This window comes from Hyla sarda, chromosome 5 (genome assembly GCF_029499605.1).
Source record: "Hyla sarda isolate aHylSar1 chromosome 5, aHylSar1.hap1, whole genome shotgun sequence".
In the NCBI taxonomy this organism is placed as follows: Eukaryota; Metazoa; Chordata; class Amphibia; order Anura; family Hylidae; genus Hyla; species Hyla sarda.
The window spans coordinates 189,634,816-189,656,621 of record NC_079193.1 but is presented as its reverse complement, the minus strand read 5'-3'; the positions used below and the strand labels follow the sequence as shown (position 1 = coordinate 189,656,621).

At 43.5% G+C, this 21,806-nt stretch overlaps 1 protein-coding gene across 2 annotated transcripts in view; it reads right to left on the bottom strand.

Moving 5' to 3' along the window:
- Positions 1 to 3,204: 3,204 nt before the first annotated feature.
- Positions 3,205 to 21,806, bottom strand: part of OTULINL (OTU deubiquitinase with linear linkage specificity like) — a 101,686-nt gene continuing 83,084 nt past the window's right edge. For both annotated transcript variants that reach the window (XM_056520932.1, XM_056520933.1), the window contains exons 6-8: positions 11,038 to 11,166; positions 7,555 to 7,824; positions 3,205 to 5,084 (exon numbers count right to left, since the gene is read on the bottom strand). In XM_056520932.1, coding sequence (XP_056376907.1) covers positions 4,905 to 5,084; positions 7,555 to 7,824; positions 11,038 to 11,166 — 579 coding nt within the window. In that variant the 3' untranslated portion in view covers positions 3,205 to 4,904. The remainder of the gene's footprint in view (positions 5,085 to 7,554; positions 7,825 to 11,037; positions 11,167 to 21,806) is intronic.

The window sequence follows — 21,806 nt, the reverse complement described above, 5'->3', positions numbered from 1 at the left end:
AAGTAAACAGCTCTAATTACTACCTTCACTGCACATCTGCATGGACTGGGCAGCAGCATTCCCTGCTCCAAGAGACATTCAGAAATAGAGAAATGTCCAGCAGGTAGTAAAGTGCAAAAATGAATCTTTTTTATTGTAGGATCATATACAGTACATCACATACAGGTGTAATGCCGACGAGTTTCGGATCAGGAGTGATCCTTAGTCATTCAGAGTGCTGGGAAGTTCTGCAGAGAACAGACAGAGAGGGAGAGAGCCAGCCATAGGGACAGTTTATGGTTAGAAAAATAAAGACTCAGATGCAGAGGAAGAGAGGAGAAATCGAGACAGTTAGTGATTAGAAAGAGAGATAACGATTAGAAATAGAGACCCTGTGTGTGTGTGTGTGTGTGTGTGTGTGTGAACAGGATTCAATCCCCACACAAGAAGAATCCTATTCAACAAAACAGCATATAAGGAGGGGACATCTCAATCACAGTCTCTGAAGGGCTCATCTTTTGCTACCACAAATCCAAAGCCTTTTTCAAGGCTCATACCTGCATATGCCTGAATTGAATTCCTGAACAAGCTTCAGTGAGGTGCAATGATCTGTGCCACCCACCCACAAAGAGTATTCAAGTGGCACCTATATACCAAAGGGCCTGTCAACACAGTAGTGAATATAATAGATTTCCACAAACACCTTCAGTACGCATTGTGCTGTCTCCTCTGCCACCCAAATAACGTGTTTACCTATCTAGCATGTTGTGTTACATGGTTCTGGAGCATTTCAATTTGTTATACAAATACCTTCAGTTCTGATTGTGCTGTGCTGTCACCAAAAAAGTGTGTTGATGTTACACATATCTAGCCTGTAGTGTTATACCCTTCTGGTGCATTAAACATTGTTCCGCAAACACCTTCAGTGATCATTGTGCTGTTTCCTCTGCCACCCATAAGGCGTGTTAAAGTTACACGTATCTAGCCTGTAGTGTTATACGGTTCTGGTGCATTTAACATTGTTCCGCAAACATCTTCAGTACTCATTGTGCTGTTATCTCTGCCACGCAAACAGCATTCAAAGCGTTGATTTGACAAGTACGTTGGTGAAAAATCACCCAAAAAGGATAAAAGTAACCCAAGAAAACATGTCTGGAAAATGAGTTGGTTGACAGGGTAGATGACAGAAGACTCCCGCCATGTTCTTTGCCAGTAAGATTGTTCATGGCAGTACTAGTACAAGAAGCTGCAAAAGCAGCCATGTGTCATGTAGTAGAGGTTATGAGAGAGGTTATTTGGTTTTTACAGGATGATCTGGCTTTCCTAGAATATTTGTCATACAACTTCTGAGGAAGACTCTGAGAGTATGACAGTGAGCCAACAGTTAGTGGATTCCTTCACATGTACACTCGAAAAGTTCGGCGAGCCCTTGCTCGAAGTTGTATATGGGTGAAACCATGACAAAATGTAGATTTAGGTTAAATAACTAAAAATCATCAACAGGAACAGGTAAAATAGAATGACATAAACACGTGGATAATTAAAAGTCATGATCTTAGATCATATCCCACACTTAGGAAGGAATAGTAACAGGGAATGGATTCTGAAACAGAGAAAATTAAAGGGGTACTCCGGTGAAAAACTTTTTTTTTTTAATCAACTGGTGCCAGAAAGTTAAACAGATTTGTAAATTACTTCCATTAAAAAATCTTAATCCTTCCTTTACTTATTAGCTGCTGAATACTACAGCGGAAATTCTTTTCTTTTTGAAACACAGAGCTGTCTGCTGACATCATGAGCACAGTGCTCTCTGCTGACATCTCTGTCCATTTTATGAACTGTTTAGAACAGCATATGTTTGCTATGGGGATTTTCTTTTATTCTGGACAGTTCCTTAAATGGACAGAGAGGTCAGCAGAGAGCACTGTTGTTACGCCGAGCACTCCGGGTCCCTGCTCCTCCCCGGAGTGCTCGCGGCGTTCCTCTCTCTGCAGCGCCCCGGTCAGACCCGCTGACCGGGAGCGCTGCACTGACACTGCCGTCGGGGATGCGATTCGCATTGCGGGACACGCCCGCTCGCGAATCGCATCCCAAGTCACTCACCTGTCCCGGTCCCTGGCTGTCACGTCCTGGCGCGCGCGGCTCCGCTCCTTAGGGCGCGCGCGCCAGCTCTCTAAGATTTGAAGGGCCAGTGCACCAATGATTGGTGCCTGGCCCAATCAGTCTATTAGCTTCCACCTGTGCACTTCCCTATATAACCTCACTTCCCCTTCCCTTCCTGGCCGGATCTTGTTGCCCTTGTGCCTAGTGAAAGCGTTTACAGTGTTTGCCTTACCAGTGTTCCTGACCTCTTGCTATCTCCATTGACTACGAACCTTGCCGCCTGCCCCGACCTTTTGCTACGTCTGACCTTGCCTCTGTCTAGTCCTTCTGTCCCACGCCTTCTCAGCAGTCAGTGAGGTTGAGCCGTTGCCGGTGGATACGACCTGGTTGCTACCGCCGCAGCAAGACCATCCCGCTTTGCGGCGGACTCTGGTGAATACCAGTAGCAACCTAGAACCGGTCCACCGACACGGTCCACGCCAATCCCTCGCTGACACAGAGGATCCACATCCTGCCTGCCGAATCCTAACAACTGTGCTCATGATGTCAGCAGACAGCTCTGTGTTTCAAACGGAAAAGAATTTCCACTGTAGTATTCAACAGCTAATAAGTACAGGAAGGATTAAGATTTTTTAATAGAAGTAATTTACAAATCTGACCTTCACCAAAGAACAAAGAAACGGAGCACTCCCCTCCAAATTTCGGACACAGATGCAACTTTTATTGAGACTCACAGATTACAGGACACATGAGGACATCAGCGGGAGGGTAGGTAGATGGAAGACACAAGCGGGGGGTATTCTCACATTACAGCGGGCGACAACACTGTTGCTGGTGACTGTTGGCCTGTTGCTGGTGACTGTTGGCCTACTAATTAGTTGGAAATGTATATTTAATGCCCTGTTTATACTGCTGATTTATTGATTCTTTATTTCTGTGGACACTATTTAAAAAATATATCTAGTAGCTTTTTTATTTTCAAAAGTATGCCCGTTCAGTAGTATATAACAAAACAAATCTTTATTCAAAACCTGGGCTCCCACAATGCCTCTGATGTCCTGCCCCAGTCCCCCGTAGTGATCCTCCTACTCTTCTGAAGTGTGACTCTTGTGTATGACACTGTTGCTCAGTGTATTGTTGGCCGTGGCAGCCAGCAATATGCCACCACAGTGGAAACTCCTGGTTGACCATGGCTTCTTCCTGTTTCTAGTGATTCCGAGAGCAGGGCCCAAGGCAACATTCTATTTATTATTATTTTTTTTTTATAGTTTAATAACTTGTAGAACATGTTGGGTAGTGTATGCCACTTGCATGTATGCAGTTGTGGATGATTCTACATTGGCAGCACAAAATGAGCCATGTGCCATTTAACAATGTTAAATCTAGAAAGGGGTCACTTGGGTTTATTCAACATATCTTAGAAGCCCATGAAGGTAGCTGTAGTAACCTGAGCAAGTTCTATGGAATTGAAAGAATTAAACCTAGAGAAGGTGAGGCTATAGGAAAATCCCTTTTGCAAGCAGAAACAAGTAGGTCCTGTTAACTAATGCACAAGAGAACTTGGGTCTTAACAAAAGGTTAGGTTATAAATATTTTTTTTGTTCTTTACTTGGGTATTGGTTTGTCTTTAGTTAGATCAAAGTGTGGATGTATTTATACCCAGGGTCGTATACAGTGGGGGATGGTCTGATGAAGCACAAGTTTAGTGTGAAACAGCTGTGACCTGCACAGAAGTTTGGTTTGTCTGAGCCACTAGGCAAGTGATGTATTCATGTCTGCACATTAAATAAAAAAACAAGACACTCTGTATCTGCATCAAGAGCAATAAATGTTGCCCATTTGTTTTTCCGTTATGGATTTATTTAAATAGTCCTGACCTTTTTCGTACAGAGATTATCACCCCAGTCCCTGTCCCTTTTGGGGCTCGCAGTTCTAAGGGGCTCTTTCTACAGAGACAATCACTTTTCATTTACTCTAGTTTTATCATCTCTACTCATAGTTTTAGGTTCATTTATAGTTTATTTCTAAGCTTGTTATTAGCACTCATATACAGCCTTTCACATATGCACTATGACACTACTGTGAATAAAGAATCAACCATTATTATACACCAATTAAACTTACAACTTTAAGTACATTTCTGTACAAATGAACAAGCCTAGTATCTCAAATAACAGATTTTGTACTACATACCCATTGGCCGACATTTATCATTGTTTTTAGACTGTTTTTTCGTGTCTAGAAAAGGCACACAAAAGGTGCAAGCAGGGTTTATCTGCGCCTTTTTTGTGCCTTTTGATTTACACATTTCTGCTGATTTGCAATCCACTGATTTTGGCAATACACATGATATAGAAGGGTTTTATGAACTGCGCCTTTTTGTGAAAAGGTGCAAAAAAGGCGCAAAGCCACTGAAAAGTCTCTAAAATTACACTGGCCCAGACTTAGCTTAGCTTTTTGGTGTATGTGAAGTGAGAATTTTCAGAAAATGTGACCTGCACAAAATGTATCAAATGCTCTGTGACCATTTAATACATTTGGTGCTCCTACACATTACCAACACACAAAAAGGTGTTGAAAAATGCTTCACTTACACCTACAATGATAAATGCCGCCCATAGTGTTTATTCCAACCATAATTCACCTTTTGGGATAATAGGAATAACTTCTACCTGGAGAGCACAGTTTATTCGCCATTAGAATATTTAATAAGGAGTAAGTGAATTCCCCAATAGAAGAAAATATATAAAATTTTTGTCAACAAATCACAACTGGTATTTACAGGTGATATTGTCTCTCTTGGAAACCTAGTAGCAGATGATTTATTTGGCAATGACTGGTATGTTATAGTGCCGATCGTCATCCGTCATTAAAGTAATCTCATGCCAGTCTCGTTTGTGATCCGCAGGATAAATAATTTCAAAGTCGTCTGTGTTAAATTTAGTCAACCGCAGCACTTTTATTCTAACTTCAAGAGCATAGCCCACCAAACAGAGTTCAGCCTAGAATAAAGAGAGGATAAAGTTAGATACATTAGCATACACAGTAACTTGCATAAATATTTGCCCCCTTGGACTTCTACAAGTAGTCATGGTATAGCCACGGATTCTAATTGATTTCATTGGGATTTTAAGTAATGGACCAATACATAGTAGTCCATCATTTAAGTAGGGGGAAATATTATATGGATTTCAAAATTGTTTACAAATAAACATCTAAAAAGTGTTGAATATTCACCTCCTTTACTGTGAAACGCCTAACAAAGATTTGATGTGACCATTAGCCTTATCAAGTGCCATTTGCAAGTCACATAATCAGTAAATAGGGTCCTAGGGTCTGCAATTTCAGTAAAAAAGCACCTGTTGTGTAAAGGTCTCAGAGTTTGTTAGACAGAATTACTGAACAAAATGCAGCATGAAGACAAAAAGGCTCAACCGACAGGTCAAGGATAAAGTTGTAGAAAAGAACAGCGCAGGGTTAGGCTATAAAACAAATATCTCAATCTTTGAACATCTCATGGAGTACCATAAAATCCTTAATCAGAATATGGAAAGAATATGGCACAACTGCAAACCTACCAAGGTAAGGTCATTCACCCAAACGTAAAAGCTGGGCAAGGAAAGATGTTATCAGAGAAGCAACCAAGAGGCCAATGCTAACTCTGGAGGAGATGAAAAAATCAACAGCTTAGGTGGGAGAATTGGTCCACAGGACAATTATTAATCCAGTTCTCCACAAATCTGGCCTTAATACACTTGTCATATAGAATTCTATAGTGACATTTCTGCAACATTTATGTGACATTTCACAAAAAAGTTGCACGTGATAAATCAGAGACCACTGCACAAAGTGCTCTACATAAGATGACTACATGGTACTGAAAGTTAAAAGTTCTAACTAAATAAAATGTTTAAAAAATAATTCACACGGGGCCATTTCCCCTTAAAGACCCTAAACATACAGCCAGAGCTACAATGAATTGGTTTAGATCAACACATGTTAATGTTTTAACATGACCCAATCACAGTCCAGACCTGATTTCAATGGAGAATTAATGGCAGGACTTAAAAAAATTGCTGTTCACAGACGGTCTCCATCCAATCGCATCTCCATCTGGACGGACGGTCTCCATCAAAAACTATTTTCTGCTTCAGTCTTTAGCTTTTTGCTAAGAGGAATGGACAAACAGACCTGTAATGGATAGCTCTGTAATGCTGGGACTTGTAGATTTGGAATAGCTGGAGGTGCAGGGTTTGGATGACTCTTTTTTTGCAGCAGTGTTGCCTTCAGCTGTGTGCCTACATCTTTTGCAAAACCACAACTCCCAGCATAACCAGACATCCTTTGACTGTCCAGGCATGCTGGGAGTTGTAGTTTTGCAACAGCTGGAGGCATATGTTTCGTATAACTCTGTGTTACAGCAGTGATGCTGCAGGGTGTGTTCCTCCTGCAGCCTTGTCAACCAGCCATCTTGTGTCCAGGACCCTTGGACATGCTCATGCTGCTATGGGACTCGTCAGTATCCCAGGAGGTATGGGGACCCTTGTTGGTGGGATTTTTGGAGGCAGTTTTCTTTAATAAAATAAATTTTATTTTTTAAAGAAGTATATTAGAAAAACTATTGTTTTGCCAAGATGTAAAACATATAAAAAGTTTTTATTTCTGACAGTGCCCATTTAAAGGGGTATTCCAGGATTTTTTTTATTTGACTATGCTACAGGGGCTGTAAAGTTAGTATAGTTCATAATATAGTGTCTTTACCTGTGTGTGACGGTTTTCTCACAATTCTTATGTGATTTTCACCCCAATATTTATTTTTAACAGCATACAAAATGACTGCTGTCTCGGATTTTTTCCAGCTTGCAATGCGGTTGAGACCTGACTCACTAGGTGTCTGCTTCAATGCCTGTCTGCTTCAATGGGTGGAGAGAGCAATCTGCAAGTAATGCAACAACTGGAGGCACCCTGATTGAAAACCACAGGTTTGCAGCTCATTTATGTTTCAATGGATGGGGTGGTTGATGTGTGGGAAGGAGTAAAATGGAATCATGGGATTTGTAGGCAAACAAGAAAACTGAAAACAGGAAATACAAGTTCACAAAAAGCTAGCCACAGTGTTATGGTAATCTCACAGCATAGCCATTTAGCCCAAGACAAGTGCAGATCCTTCCTAAGCATGTCCATTACTGTCTGCCAGGTATGTACTAAAATCACCTTATGCTGGATAACCCCTTTAAGTCTAATCAGAGGAGCAAAGAGGAAGTGCATCAAAGAAAGGTGAAAATTATTTTATGGTAAATTGGGCAAAGTGTATTTACTGTATGTCATTAAAATAGACCTAATAAATCAAATAAGGCATCCTATTTTTCTGTATATAAATATTTTAGATATTGATTACAGTTTTCCAGCATTAAATGTATTTGACATAAGCCTTATACTTAATTATATACATAAATCACTGCACAAATGTACCTGTTCAAGACCTATAGTATCTCCAACCATGTTCAAATGGTTCATCATGTAGCTCAGGGGATCAGCACAAGTGTCTTGTGAAAAAAGAAAGTGGAAGAAGCTGGGAATTTGTTCTTCAGTCTTCAGATTTTCATGAGCCTCAATCACTAAGTACAACATGATGAATTTTACAGCTTCATATACTTTATTCTCTTTGGTGTCATCAGAAAAAAATGATCTGCACATTCTGTTCCTTTCCACCCGATCTTTAGATGCACAAAAATCTACCCACTAGAACAGAAGAGAACATGGAAATCTTAATTAAGGTACAATCCACACACTGCTACAAACATTACACAGGATAGGCTTAAGGTATGTTCACACATGCCGGTTATGCTGAGTAGTGTTGAGCGGCATAGGCCATATTCGAATTTGCGATATTTCGCGAATATATGGACGAATATTCGTCATATATTCGCTAAATTCGCATATTCCTAATATTTGCGTTAAATTTTGCATTTGCGAAAATTTGCAGGTGCGAAAATTAGCATAAGCAAAAATTAGCATAAGCGAAAATTTGCATATGCAAAAATTAGCATATGCAAATTTTCACATATGCGAAAATTCGTACGCCAGTCTCACACAGTAGTATTAGAGCCTTCTTTACACCACACAAGCTGGAAGCAGAGAGGGGTGATCAGTGTGATCTGTACTGTGAAAAAAAAAACTAAAAAAAAAAACGAATATTCGTAATTACGAATATATAGTGCTATATTCGCGAATACGCGATATTTGCGAATAAAATTTGCATTGCGAATATTCGCGAGCAACACTAATGCTGAGGATTTTGCTGCAAATTTTCTGCTACTAATTTTGCTACCCATTGACTTGGCATTGAATTAGCAGTGGAAAATCTGCAGTAAAATCTGCACCTGTGAACATCATTATGCATACTATGCTTTCATGTTTGTCATATACACTGAAACATCCTCCAAATGTACATATCTATCTCTCTAATGTGTCCATAGCTTATCATTATCAAGACATATGCCAAAAGAGTGACCTTTGCCACAATTGTATTAAAAAGTGCAGACAATTTCACTCAATTTTCTAGGTGTATATTTGCGTACATCTACAGCATAGGTTTAGGAGAATGTTTCAACAATGCTGAAACCTGTTTCCATCTACTATTCAAACTAAAATCACCAGTAAAAGCATGGGTAATGTTACTATGACAAATTTCCATAACAAGCTTCTTTAAGTTATGACCATCAGGGTCTATACAAGAGATGTAAGTACACATTCTTGCCTATTTACATAACTCTCTTTATGATGTCATGGGAAACAGTGCATCAGTGTCTCAGAAAAAATACAAATAACATAAATGCAGTAATCCTGTTAGTTAAAGGGGTGCTCTGGTGGAAAACTATTTTTTGTAAATTAACTGGAGCCAGAAAATTAAACAGATTTGTAAATTACTTCTGTTTAAAATTCTTAAACCTTCCAGTACTTATAAGCTGCTGTATACTCCACAGGAAGTTCTTTTCTTGTTGAATTTCTTTCCAGTCTGACTACAGTGTTCTCTGCTGACACCTCTGTCCATGTCAGGAACTGTCCAGAGCAGGATAGGTTTGCTTTGAGGATTTGCTCTTGTTCTGGTCAGTTCCTGACATGGACATAGGTGTCAGCAGAGAGCACTGTGGTCAGACAGAAAATAAATTCAAAAAGAAAAAAACTTACTGTTGAGCATACAGCAGCTGATCAGTACGGGAAGGATTACGATTTTTAAATACAAGTAAATTGAGAAAGGAATTATCCGAAACACGTGTCGAGGTTGCAGGATAACCACTGGGGAGCCGTCAGCATGTCACAATTAGGTGAAGTTTTGACTTGAGATATCGTTCTATTGTGTGCTGACTAAACTGATACTGCAGGATTGTATTATTGGTAGCATTGTGATCTTTGTATACATCCCAGTGGTATTCTGCTTAGCTTTTTGTTGGGGAGTATTTTAAGGGTGGGTTATTTTATGGGTGTTTTTCTACCTGTTTGTATACAATAATAAAGATGACATTTTTAATATTTTTGGGCTAATTTTTGTAGGTTTTGTTGATCATTATTAGCCTTTTGGGCTTGTAGGTAATATAAATTACAAATCTGTTTAACTTTCTGGCACCAGTTGATTTAAAAAAAAAAAATTTCATCGGAGTACCCCTTTAAAGTGCATTGCTGTCTAGGGACATGGCTAAATAGGGCTTTGGATCCTAAATCTGTACATACCTCCTACTACAGTATATTGTTTTTAAGAACCTATGATTTGAATAAGTTAGGAGGTGACTAGCACAGGGTGTCTTCCTGTCAGTGCCAGGAATGAAAACAGTAAAGAAGTAAATACGATGCTGATTATTTTGTCTTGCCACCAAAATAACATAACATAGTGCATAACCCCCCATCCCCTAAACATTATTAACTCACAGCTGACTAGTAGATTACTGAGGGATTAGTTGTATGCTGCCCCTACAAGTCTATGAAGAGGGAAGGAGCAACCTACAGCAGACACAGTTTGGTAGCTCTTAGGTCGGGTTCCGTATACAGCAATGCATTTCTTAGCAGATCCACCGAAAGCATTCTTCAGCAGATCCACTTAGAAATGTATTGTTGCCTATGGGGACAGCAATGCATTCCGTGCGGTCCTAGCACCAACTACATGTCAGCACTGGCCACCCTCGGAATCTCTGGCCGGATATTTGGTCATGTGACTCCAGCTTTGGGCAGAGAAGCAGAGCCAGGCTGCTCAAGTGCTGCACGCCTGGAACGCCTTGTGGCTTTTTTGACAGATGGGTGAATGTGAAGAGTGAACAAATCTCTGCCTACTTGGGGAAAATAATAATTATATGCAGTGGATTAAAACACACCAACAGAATTCTGTACAAATATATTCTGCATAGTTAGCGCCTGTATCTGTATACTTGTAATATACTAATTAATATTCTGTACATTGAGCAATCACACAAATACATTATTTTCACAGAAAGATGAAAAGTTGGACCAAAGGTGAACAGTATTTTGTGGGTTTACTCCTGACAAAATGGAACAGTGTTCTCAGGTAATACTACTAACCTCCTATTAAAGCTATCCCCTTTTCAACATGCAGCTACATTTGACAGCTTGTATAAAGAAGAATGGGGTTGCAGCATGCATACACTACTTGCTACTCCATTCATGACAAAGATCCAAAGCCTAGATTCTGGAGATCAAGTCCCCCTCCCCCCCCCCCCCCCCCCCCAATCTGGCACATATCTCCTGTAGATTGGTAAAAGCAATTTTAACTGAGTACCCCTTTAAGCCATTTCCTGGTAGCCATGATAATTTCACAGGGTTAATATCCTTGCTTATGAATCATATGTTAGTCAGTGTTTGCCTTCATAACTTTTCCTCCCCAGCTTTCCCAGGTACTATGATCCAAGCCTATTCAATTGTGATATGTTCCCCCTAAGTACTTACCTCATTTTTGAAGAGTTCTAGACAGCTACGTAGTTTTGCATAGACTTTTGGACCAGCATATTTTTCTGGGCCAAAACTGAATTGCTGTATCCAGTTGCATCCTTGAGAATATAAGAGCTTTTCAGGAAGCTGAAAGAACAAAATATACAGAGAGGTATGTAAAATTAACGGATATCATATCAATGCACTTATATGCAACATATATGCCACGATGCCGGCTGGCAGGAGGTGGATCCTCTGTGCCAGAGAGGGATTGGCGTGGACCGTGCTAGTGGACCGGTTCTAAGTCACTACTGGTTTTCACCAGAGCCCGCCGCAAAGCGGGATGGTCTTGCTGCGGCGGTAGTGACCAGGTCGTATCCACTAGCAACGGCTCAACCTCTCTGGCTGCTGAAGATAGGCGCGGTACAAGGGAGTAGACAGAAGCAAGGTCGGACGTAGCAGAAGGTCGGGGCAGGCAGCAAGGTTCGTAGTCAGGGTGGATAGCAGAAGTTCTGGTACACAGGCTTTGGACACACAAAACGCTTTCACTAGGCACAAGGGCAACAAGATCCGGCAAGGGAGTGCATGGGAGGAGGTCAGATATAGTCAGGGACCAGGTGGAAGCCAATTAAGCTAATTGGGCCAGGCACCAATCATTGGTGCACTGGCCCTTTAAGTCTCAGGGAGCTGGCGCGCGCGCGCCCTAGAGAGCGGAGCCGCGCGCGCCAGCACATGACAGCAGGGGACGGGAACGGGTAAGTGACCTGGGATGCGATTCGCGAGCGGGCGCGTCCCGCTGTGCGAATCGCATCCCCGACGGCCATGACAGTGCAGCGCTCCCGGTCAGCGGGACCGACCGGGGCGCTGCGGAGAGAGAGACGCCGTACGCGCTCCGGGGAGGAGCGGGGACCCGGAGCGCTAGGCGTAACAGTACCCCCCCCCTTAGGTCTCCCCTTCTCTTTGTCCGGTAACTGCCCCCCCTGGGATGAGGACACCGGGAAAGGATGGAGGGATTCCTCAACGGCAGGCAGTACAGCAGGAGTGGGAATGGGGAGGGAGGGCAGAGGGCGAGGCCTGGCACGGGGCAGTGTGACACCAGGACGAGGGCCATGAGGAGGCACCGAGGCTTGCCTGACTGGACTGGGAGGGGGGGAGAGGCACTTCTTAAGGCGGGCAGAGTCCATAACGACCTTAGGGAGACCGGATACAGGAGGAACCACAGGGTCACGGCAGGGAGTACTGGGAACCGGTTTAAGGCAGTCCTTGAAGCAAGAGGTACCCCAGCTCTTGATCTCCCCTGTGGACCAATCCAGGGTTGGGGAATGGTGTTGAAGCCAGGGTAGTCCAAGGAGAATTTCAGAAGTGCAATTGGAGAGGACCAAAAACTCAATTTTCTCATGATGAGGTCCGATGCACATTAGGAGGGGCTTCGTGCGGAAACGCACGGTGCAATCCAACCTGGCTCCGTTGACCGCGGAAATGTGGAGTGGCTTGACAAGACGGGTCACCGGGATGCGGAATTTATTCACCAAGGACTCCCGAATGAAATTCCCAGAGGCACCAGAGTCCAGGCAGGCCACGGCTGAGAGGGAAGAGCTGGCTGAAGGAGAAATCCGTACAGGCACCGTGAGACGTGGAGAAGCCGACTTATCATCAAGAGACGCCACACCCACGAGAGCTGGGTGCGAGCGTGCGTTTCCCAGACGTGGAGGACGGATGGGGCAATCCACCAAAAAATGTTCGGTACTGGCACAGTACAGACAAAGATTCTCTTCCTTACGGCGATTCCTCTCTTCCAGGGTCAGACGAGACCGGTCCACTTGCATGGCCTCCTCGGCGGGAGGCCTAGGCGCAGATTGCAATGGAGACTGTGGGAGAGGTGTCCAGAGATCTAAGTCTTTTTCCTGGCGGAGCTCTTGATGCCTCTCAGAAAAACGCATGTCAATGCGAGTGGCTAGATGAATGAGTTCATGCAGGTTAGCAGGAGTATCTCGTGCGGCCAGAACATCTTTAATGTTGCTGGATAGGCCTTTTTTAAAGGTCGCGCAGAGAGCCTCATTATTCCAGGAAAGTTCAGAAGCAAGAGTACGGAATTGTATGGCGTACTCGCCAACGGAAGAATTACCCTGGACCAGGTTCAGCAGGGCAGTCTCAGCAGAAGAGGCTCGGGCAGGTTCCTCAAAGACACTTCGAATTTCCGAGAAGAAGGAGTGTACAGAGGCAGTGACGGGGTCATTGCGGTCCCAGAGCGGTGTGGCCCATGACAGGGCTTTTCCAGACAGAAGGCTGACTACGAAAGCCACCTTAGACCTTTCAGTAGGAAACTGATCCGACATCATCTCCAAGTGCAGGGAACATTGCGAAAGAAAGCCACGGCAAAACTTAGAGTCCCCATTAAATTTGTCCGGCAAGGACAGGCGGAGGCTAGGAGTGGCCACTCGCTGCGGAAGAGGTGCAGGAGCTGGCGGAGGAGATGGTTGCTGCTGCTGTAGCTGAGACTGAATCTGCTGTAGCTGCGACTGGAGTTGCTGAGTCATGGTGGTCAAGTACGACAGCTGGTGATCTTGTTGGGCAATCTGTCGGGCTTGCTGGGCGACCAGTGTGGGGAGGTCGGCGACAACTGGCAGAGGAACTTCAGCGGGATCCATGGCCGGATCTACTGCCACGATGCCGGCTGGCAGGAGGTGGATCCTCTGTGCCAGAGAGGGATTGGCGTGGACCGTGCTAGTGGACCGGTTCTAAGTCACTACTGGTTTTCACCAGAGCCCGCCACAAAGCGGGATGGTCTTGCTGCGGCGGTAGTGACCAGGTCGTATCCACTAGCAACGGCTCAACCTCTCTGGCTGTTGAAGATAGGCGCGGTACAAGGGAGTAGACAGAAGCAAGGTCGGACGTAGCAGAAGGTCGGGCAGGCAGCAAGGTTCGTAGTCAGGGTGGATAGCAGAAGTTCTGGTACACAGGCTTTGGACACACAAAACGCTTTCACTAGGCACAAGGGCAACAAGATTCGGCAAGGGAGTGCATGGGAGGAGGTCAGATATAGTCAGGGACCAGGTGGAAGCCAATTAAGCTAATTGGGCCAGGCACCAATCATTGGTGCACTGGCCCTTTAAGTCTCAGGGAGCTGGCGCGCGCGCGCCCTAGAGAGCGGAGCCGCGCGCGCCAGCACATGACAGCAGGGGACGGGAACGGGTAAGTGACCTGGGATGCGATTCGCGAGCGGGCGCGTCCCGCTGTGCGAATCGCATCCCCGACGGCCATGACAGTGCAGCGCTCCCGGTCAGCGGGACCGACCGGGGCGCTGCGGAGAGAGAGACGCCGTACGCGCTCCGGGGAGGAGCGGGGACCCGGAGCGCTAGGCGTAACAATATAGTGCATGGGAGTTGCCTAGAAGTCATGAGCGGCAGGGGCCATATTCAAAATTTGCGATATTTCGCAAATATATGGATGAATATTCGTCCTATGTTCACGAAATTCGCACATTCGCTATGTTCGTCCCCTTTTTTTCTTTGTGAAAATCATAATGAAACTTGTATCGTGCGCATGCGCGATTATATCTTTCAACTAACATTATACCCTACACTAGAATCTATAACCTATCTGCTAAACTAACCTACCATATCTAACACTATCACCTTTTTTTTTATACAGTACACATCATTGTTGTGATGTGTACTGCGAAGAAAAAAATAACGAATATTCGTCATTACGAATATATAGCGCTATATTCTAAATATTAGCAAAATCACAAATAGGGAGATTTATCAAAACCTGTCCCGAGGAAAAATTGCCTAGTTGCACATAGCAACCAATCAGCTTACTTCTTACATTCTTAACAAGGCCTCTGCAAAATGAAAGAAGCAATCTGATTGGTTGCTATGGGCAACTGGGCAACTTTGCCTCTCCACAGGTTTTCATAAATCTTCCCCAAAGTGCCTATATCTGCTGTAAAATTTAGCATTTTGAATATTCGCGCACAACACTATTGCCTAGTTTGTCTGATACATACAGAAGACATGTGATACATACAGAAAACATAATACGAAAAAGTGATTGGGCTTAACCCCTTAAGGACCTGGGGATTTTCAATTTTTTCACTTTAGTTTTTTCCTCCTTACCTTTAAAAAATCATTATTCTTTCAATTTTACACCTAAAAATCCATAGGATGGATTATTTTTTGCACCACCAATTCTACTTTGTAATGACATCAGTCATTTTACCCAAAAATCTATGGCAAAACAGAAAAAAAAATCATTGTGCAACAAAACTGAAGACATTTTGGAGGCTTCTGTTTCTACGTAGTATATTTTTCGGTAAAAATAACACCTTCTCTTTATTCTGTAGATACGATTAAAATGATACCCTACTTATATAGGTTTAATTTTGTCGTACTTCTGGAAAAAATTATAACCACATGCAGGAAGAGCCCCAGAGTTCGGAGCATTTTGTTCTGAATGCTGGGTGCGGGCTGTGGACACTGCCACGCCCCTCGTGACGTCACGTCACGCCCCCTCAATGCAAGTCTATTGGAGGGGCCATGACGTCACAACCCCCGCAGCCCGCAACCAGCGTTCAAATTTGTTTTCCGTAGGCTGGGGCAGTGGAGTACTCCTTTAAACAGGATAAGCCATGAAGGTTAGACTATTGAGGGGTCCATGAAAGCCCTACAACCTCTTCTATAGTTACATTGACTTATCCTTGGAATCATTGTACTGTTTTAAATGCACCGCTACAAACAGTATGGACTAAGGTAATTATGAAAGATCCTGCAGCACATACGGAAACAGCTGAATGGTGAGGGGTGGGGGGGAAGTCAGATCCCTACTGATTTAATCCAAGCTTAGGACATCAAATTTTAAAGGCAGGATCATCCCCTTAACCCATCCAGGACACAGGGCGTACAGGTACGCCCATGCGTCCTGGGACTTAAGGACCCAGGGTGTACCTGTATGCCCTGAACATCTCCGTTTACCGCCGCTAACTGGGCGGTGAATGGAACGGGATGCCTGCTGAAATCATTCAGCAGGCACACAGTGCAAACCCCTGGGGGGCCCCGAGACACACCCATCGCCGGTCAATTCAAACCAGCGATTAGCAACAACTCCCAGCATGCTGGGGGTTGTAGTTTTGCAACAGCTGGAGGCACAACTACAACTCCCAGCATGCCCTTTGGCCGTCTGTGCATGACGGGAGTTATAGTTATGCAAGAGCTGGAGGCACATTTTTTTTCTATGAAAAAGTATGCCTCCAGCTGTTGCATAAATAGAACTCTAAGCATGCACAGACAGCCAAAGGGCATGCTGGGAGTTGTAGTAATGTGCCTCCAGATGTTTCATAACTACAACTGCCAGCATGCCCTTTGGCCGTCTGTGCATGATGGGAGTTATAGTTATGCAAGAGCTGGAGGCACATTTTTTTTCTATGAAAAAGTATGCCTCCAGCTGTTGCATAAATAGAACTCTCAGCATGCACAGACAGCCAAAGGGCATGGTGGGAGTTGTAGTAATGTGCCTCCAGATGTTTCATAACTACAACTGCCAGCATGCCCTTTGGCTGTCTGTGCATGCTGAAAGTTGTAGTTTTGCAACAGCTGTAGGCACACTGGTTGCGAAACACAGAGAGTTTGTTACCTAACTCAGTGTTTCGCAATCAGTGTGCCTCCAGCTGTTGCAAACTACAACTTCCAGAATGCACTGAAAGACTGTACATGCTGGGAGTTGTAGTTTTGCAACATCTGGAGGCACACTGGTGTATCAAACTCAGTGTTTTGCAACCAGTGTGCCTCTTGCTGTTGAATAAAAAATAACTACAACTCCAAGCATGCACGGACAGCCAAAGGGCATGCTGCAAATTGTAGTTTTACAACAGCTGGAGGTTTGCAAAGAACGCAAAGAAATAAATATCAACATGTAACCCCCATTTTGGAAACTACACACCTCACGGAACATAACAAGGGGGTATAGTGAGCCTTAACACCCCACAGGTGTTTGACGGATTTTCGTTTAAGTTGGATGTGAAAATGAATGCTGGTGTTACCCTAAATTTTTCATTTTCACAAGGGAAAATAGAAAAAAGCCCCCCCAAAATTTGTAACCCCATTTGGAAATACCCCATATGTGGATGTAAAGTGCTCTGTGGGAACACTACAATGCTCAGAACAGAAGGAGTGTCATTGAGCTTTTAGAGAGAGAATGTGTCTGGAATTGAAGGCTTTACAAAGCCCCCATGGTGCCAGAACAGTGGACCTCCCACATGTGACCCCATTTTGGAAACTACACCTGGAGTGTAATAAGGAGTGAAGTGAGCATTTACACCCCACAGGTGTCTGACATATTTTTTGAAACAGTGGTCCGTGAAAATGAAAAACATACATTTTCACTGCACCCCTTATTACATTCTGTGAGGGGTGTAGTTTCCAAAATGGGGTAACATGTGGGGGGGGGGTCCACTGTTCTGGCACCATGGAGGCTTTGTAAACACACATGGGCCCGACTTCTATTCCAACCAAAAGATCTCACCAAAAGCTCAATTGCGCTCCTTCTTTTCTGAGCATTGTAGTTCACCCGCAGAGCACTTTACATCCACGTATGGGGTATTTCCTTGCAGAAGAAATGGTGTTACAAATTTGGGGAGGATTTTTTTCCTATTACCCCTTGTGAAAATGAAAAATTTGGGGTAACGGCACTTTAGTGAAAAAAAAATGAATTTTTCATTTTCACGTCAAACTTTAGCGGAAATTTGTCAAACACCTTTGGGGTGTAAAGGCTCACTTTTTTTTTTTTTTTTTTGCTGTTCTGGCACCATAGGGCCTTCCTAAATGCGACATGCCCCCCAGAAAAATTTCAGCAAAATTTGCTTTCAAATAGCCAAATGTGGCTCCTTCTCTCTGAGCATTGTAGTGCGCCTGCAGAGCACTTTACATCCACACATCACCAAGAAATGATGCAAGTATTGACGAAAATGTACCACTATATTAAAGTAGAATATGTCATGAAAAAACTATCTCGGAAACAGAATGATTTGGAAAAGCATCTCAGAGTTATTAATGCTTAACCCCTTAAGGACCAAGCCCATTTTCACCTTAAGGACCCGGGCATTTTTTGCACATCTGACCACTATCAATTGCTTTTACTTTTCATTATGATTCCGAGACAGTTTTTTCGTGACATATTCTACTTTGTTAGTGGTAAATTTTCGTTGATTCTTGCATCATTTCTTGGTGAAAAATTCCAAAATGTTCAGGGTCCAGTTCAGTTTTGAAGTAGATCTGAAGGGCTTTCATATTAGAAATACCCCATAAATGACCCCATTATGAAAACTGCACCCCACAAAGTATGCAAAATGGCATTGTTTAGCCTTTAGGTGTTTCACAGGAATAGCAGCAAAATGAAGGAGAAAATTCAAAATCTTCATTTGTTTTACGTTTTACATGTTATTGTAGACCCAGTGTTTGAATTTTTACAAGGGTAAAAGGGGAGAAATTTTCCTAAAATTTGTAACCCAATTTCACTAAGGAAATACATCATATGTGTATGTCAAGTGCTCTTTGGGTGCACTACTAGGCTCGAAAGGGAAGTAGCGACAATGAGATTTTGGAGATTAAGTTTTGCTGAAATGTTTTTTTTGGGGCATCTCACATTTAAGAAGCCCCTATGGTGCCAGAACAGCAAAAAAAAAAAAAAAAAAAAAAACACATGGCATATTATTTTGGAAACTACACCCTTCAAGGTACGTAACAAGGGGCACCCCAAAGGTGTAAATGCTCACTGCACCCAAAGTTTGATGTGAAAATGAAAAATGAACACCCCACAGGTGTTTGACGACTTTTCGTTAAAGTTGGATATGTAAATTATTATTTTTTTCACTAAAATGCTGGTTTTCCCCCTAATTTTACATTTTTACAAGGGGTAATGGGAGAAAATGCCCCCCCCCCAAAAAAAAAAATTTGTAACCCCATCTCTTCTGAGTATGTGTGGACATCAAGTACACTGCGTGTTTGTTCAGAAGAGAAGGAGCCACATTTGAATTTTGGAAAGCAAATTTTGCTGAAATGGTTTTTGGGGGGCATGTCACAATTGGGAAGCCCCATGGTGCCAGAACAGCAAAAAGAAAAAACACATGGCATACTATTTGGGAAACTACTCCCCTCAAGGAACGTAACAAGCGGTACAGTGAGCCTTAACACCCCACAGGTGTTTGACGACTTTTCGTTAAAGTTGGATGTGTACAGTGGGGATCAAAAGGTTGGGCACCCCAGGTAAAAAAATTGTATTAATGTGCATAAAGAAGCCAAGGAAAGATGGAAAAATCTCCAAAAGGCATCAAATTAAAGATTATACATTCTTATAATATGTCAACAAAAGTTAGATTTTATTTCCATCATTTACACTTTCAAAATAACAGAAAACAAAAAAATGGCGTTTGCAAAAGTTTGGGCACCCTGCAGAATTTATAGCATGCACTGCCCCCTTTGCAAAGCTGAGACCTGCCAGTGTCATGGATTGTTCTCAATCATCATCTGGGAAGACCAGGTGATGTCAATCTCAAAGGTTTTAAATGCCCAGACTCATCTGACCTTGCCCCAACAATCAGCACCATGGATTCTTCTAAGCAGTTGTCTAGAAATCTGAAACTGAAAATAGTTGACACTCACAAAGCTGGAGAAGGCTATAAGAAGATAGCAAAACGTTTTCAGATGTCAATATCCTCTGTTCGGAATGTAATTAAGAAATGGCAGTCATCAGGAACAGTGGAAGTTAAAGCAAGATCTGGAAGACCAAGAAAAATATCAGACAGAACAGCTTGCAGGATTGTGAGAAAAACTATTCAAAACCCACGATTGACTGCACAATCCCTCCAGAAAGATCTGGCAGACACTGGAGTTGTGGTACATTATTCCACTATAAAGAGATACTTGTACAAATATGGTCTTCATGGAAGAGTCATCAGAAGAAAACCTCTTCTACATCCTCACCACAAAAATCAGCATTTGAACTTTGCAAATGAACATATAGAAAAGCCTGATGCATTTTGGAAACAAGTTCTGTGGACCAATGAGGATAAAATTGAACTTTTTGTCCGGAATGAGCAATGGTACATTTGGAGATGAAGAGGAACAGAATTTAATTAAAAGAACCTCTGTCCAACTGTTAAGCATGGGGGTGGATCAATCATGCTTTGGGGTTGTATTGCAGCCAGTGGCATGGGAACATCTCACGAATGGGAAAATATACCTCAAACAAGAATTGAAAGACTCTTAGCTGGCTACAAAAAGCGTTTACAAGCTGTGATACTTGCCAAAGGGGGCAGTACAAGATATTAACTCTGCAGGGTTCCCAAACTTTTGCAGACGCCATTTTTTTTCTGTTATTTTGAAAGTGTAAATGAGGGAAATAAAATCTAACTTATGTTGAGATATTATAAGAATGTTTAATCTGTAATTTAATGCCTTTTGGAGATGTTTCCATCTTTCCTTGGCTGCTTTATGCACATTAATATACATTTTTACCTGGAGTGCCCAAACTTTTGATCCCCACTGTAAATTATTTTTTTTTTCATTAAAATGATGGATTTCCCCAAAATTTTAAATTTTTACAAGGGATAATAGGAGAAAATGCCCCCAAAAATGTGTAACCCCATCTCTTCTGAGTTTGGAAATACCCCAATTGTGCACATCAAGTGCACTGCAGGCGCACTACAATGCTCAGAAGAAAAGGAGTCACATTTGCAAATTTTGATGAAATGGGAGGAGGGCATGTCGCATATGGAGCAAGAACAGCAGGACCCCCCTCAAGGAGCGATACATAGGATAAATTACTAAAGTGAGGTACAGTGGGACGTAAAATGATAAAACAGATCATGTTCCCAGAATGATGACCCAGAGCATAGCTGTTACGCCGAGCGCTCCGGGTCCCCGCTCCTCCCCAGAGCGCTCGCAGCGTTCTCTTATTCACAGCGCCCCGGTCAGACCTGCTGACCGGGTGCGCTGCGATATTGCTCCCAGCCGGGATGCGATTCACGATGCGGGACGCTGCCGCTCGTGATGCGCATCTCGGCTCCCGTACCTGACCCGTTCCCCGTCTGTGTTGTCCCGGCGCGCGCAGCCCCGCTCCTTAGGGCGCGCGCGCGCCGGGTCTCTGTGATTTAAAGGGCCACTGCGCCACTGATTGGCGCAGCAGGCCTAATCAGTATCCTCACCTGAGCACTCCCTACTTATACCTCACTTCCCCTGCACTCCCTCACCGGATCTTGTTGCCATTGTGCCAGTGAAAGCGTTTCCTTGTGTGTTCCTAGCCTGTGTTCCAGACCTCCTGCCGTTGCCCCTGACTACGATCCTTGCTGCCTGCCCTGACCTTCTGCTACGTCCGACCTTGCTCTTGTCTACTCCCTTGTACCGCGCTTATCTCAGCAGTCAGAGAGGTTGAGCCGTTGCCGGTGGATACGACCTGGTTGCTACCGCCGCTGCAAGACCATCCCGCTTTGCGGTGGCCTCTGGTGAATACCAGTAGAAACTTAGAACCGGTCCACCGACACGGTCCACGCCAATCCCTCTCTGGCACAGAGGATCCACCTCCAGCCAGCCGAATCGTGACAATAGCCAAAACTAAACAATATGCCCACCCCAAACCCTATGCTCTGAATTATCATTCTAGGAATGTGATGTGTGTGGCCGTCCCTAAACTGTTGCCTCAAATGCGCACCCTGCTGAGGTGGGGAGAGAGCGCTTCACATTTGAGGCAACATAAAAAAGTCCCCGATGATAGTGACTCAGTGACAAATGACCCAT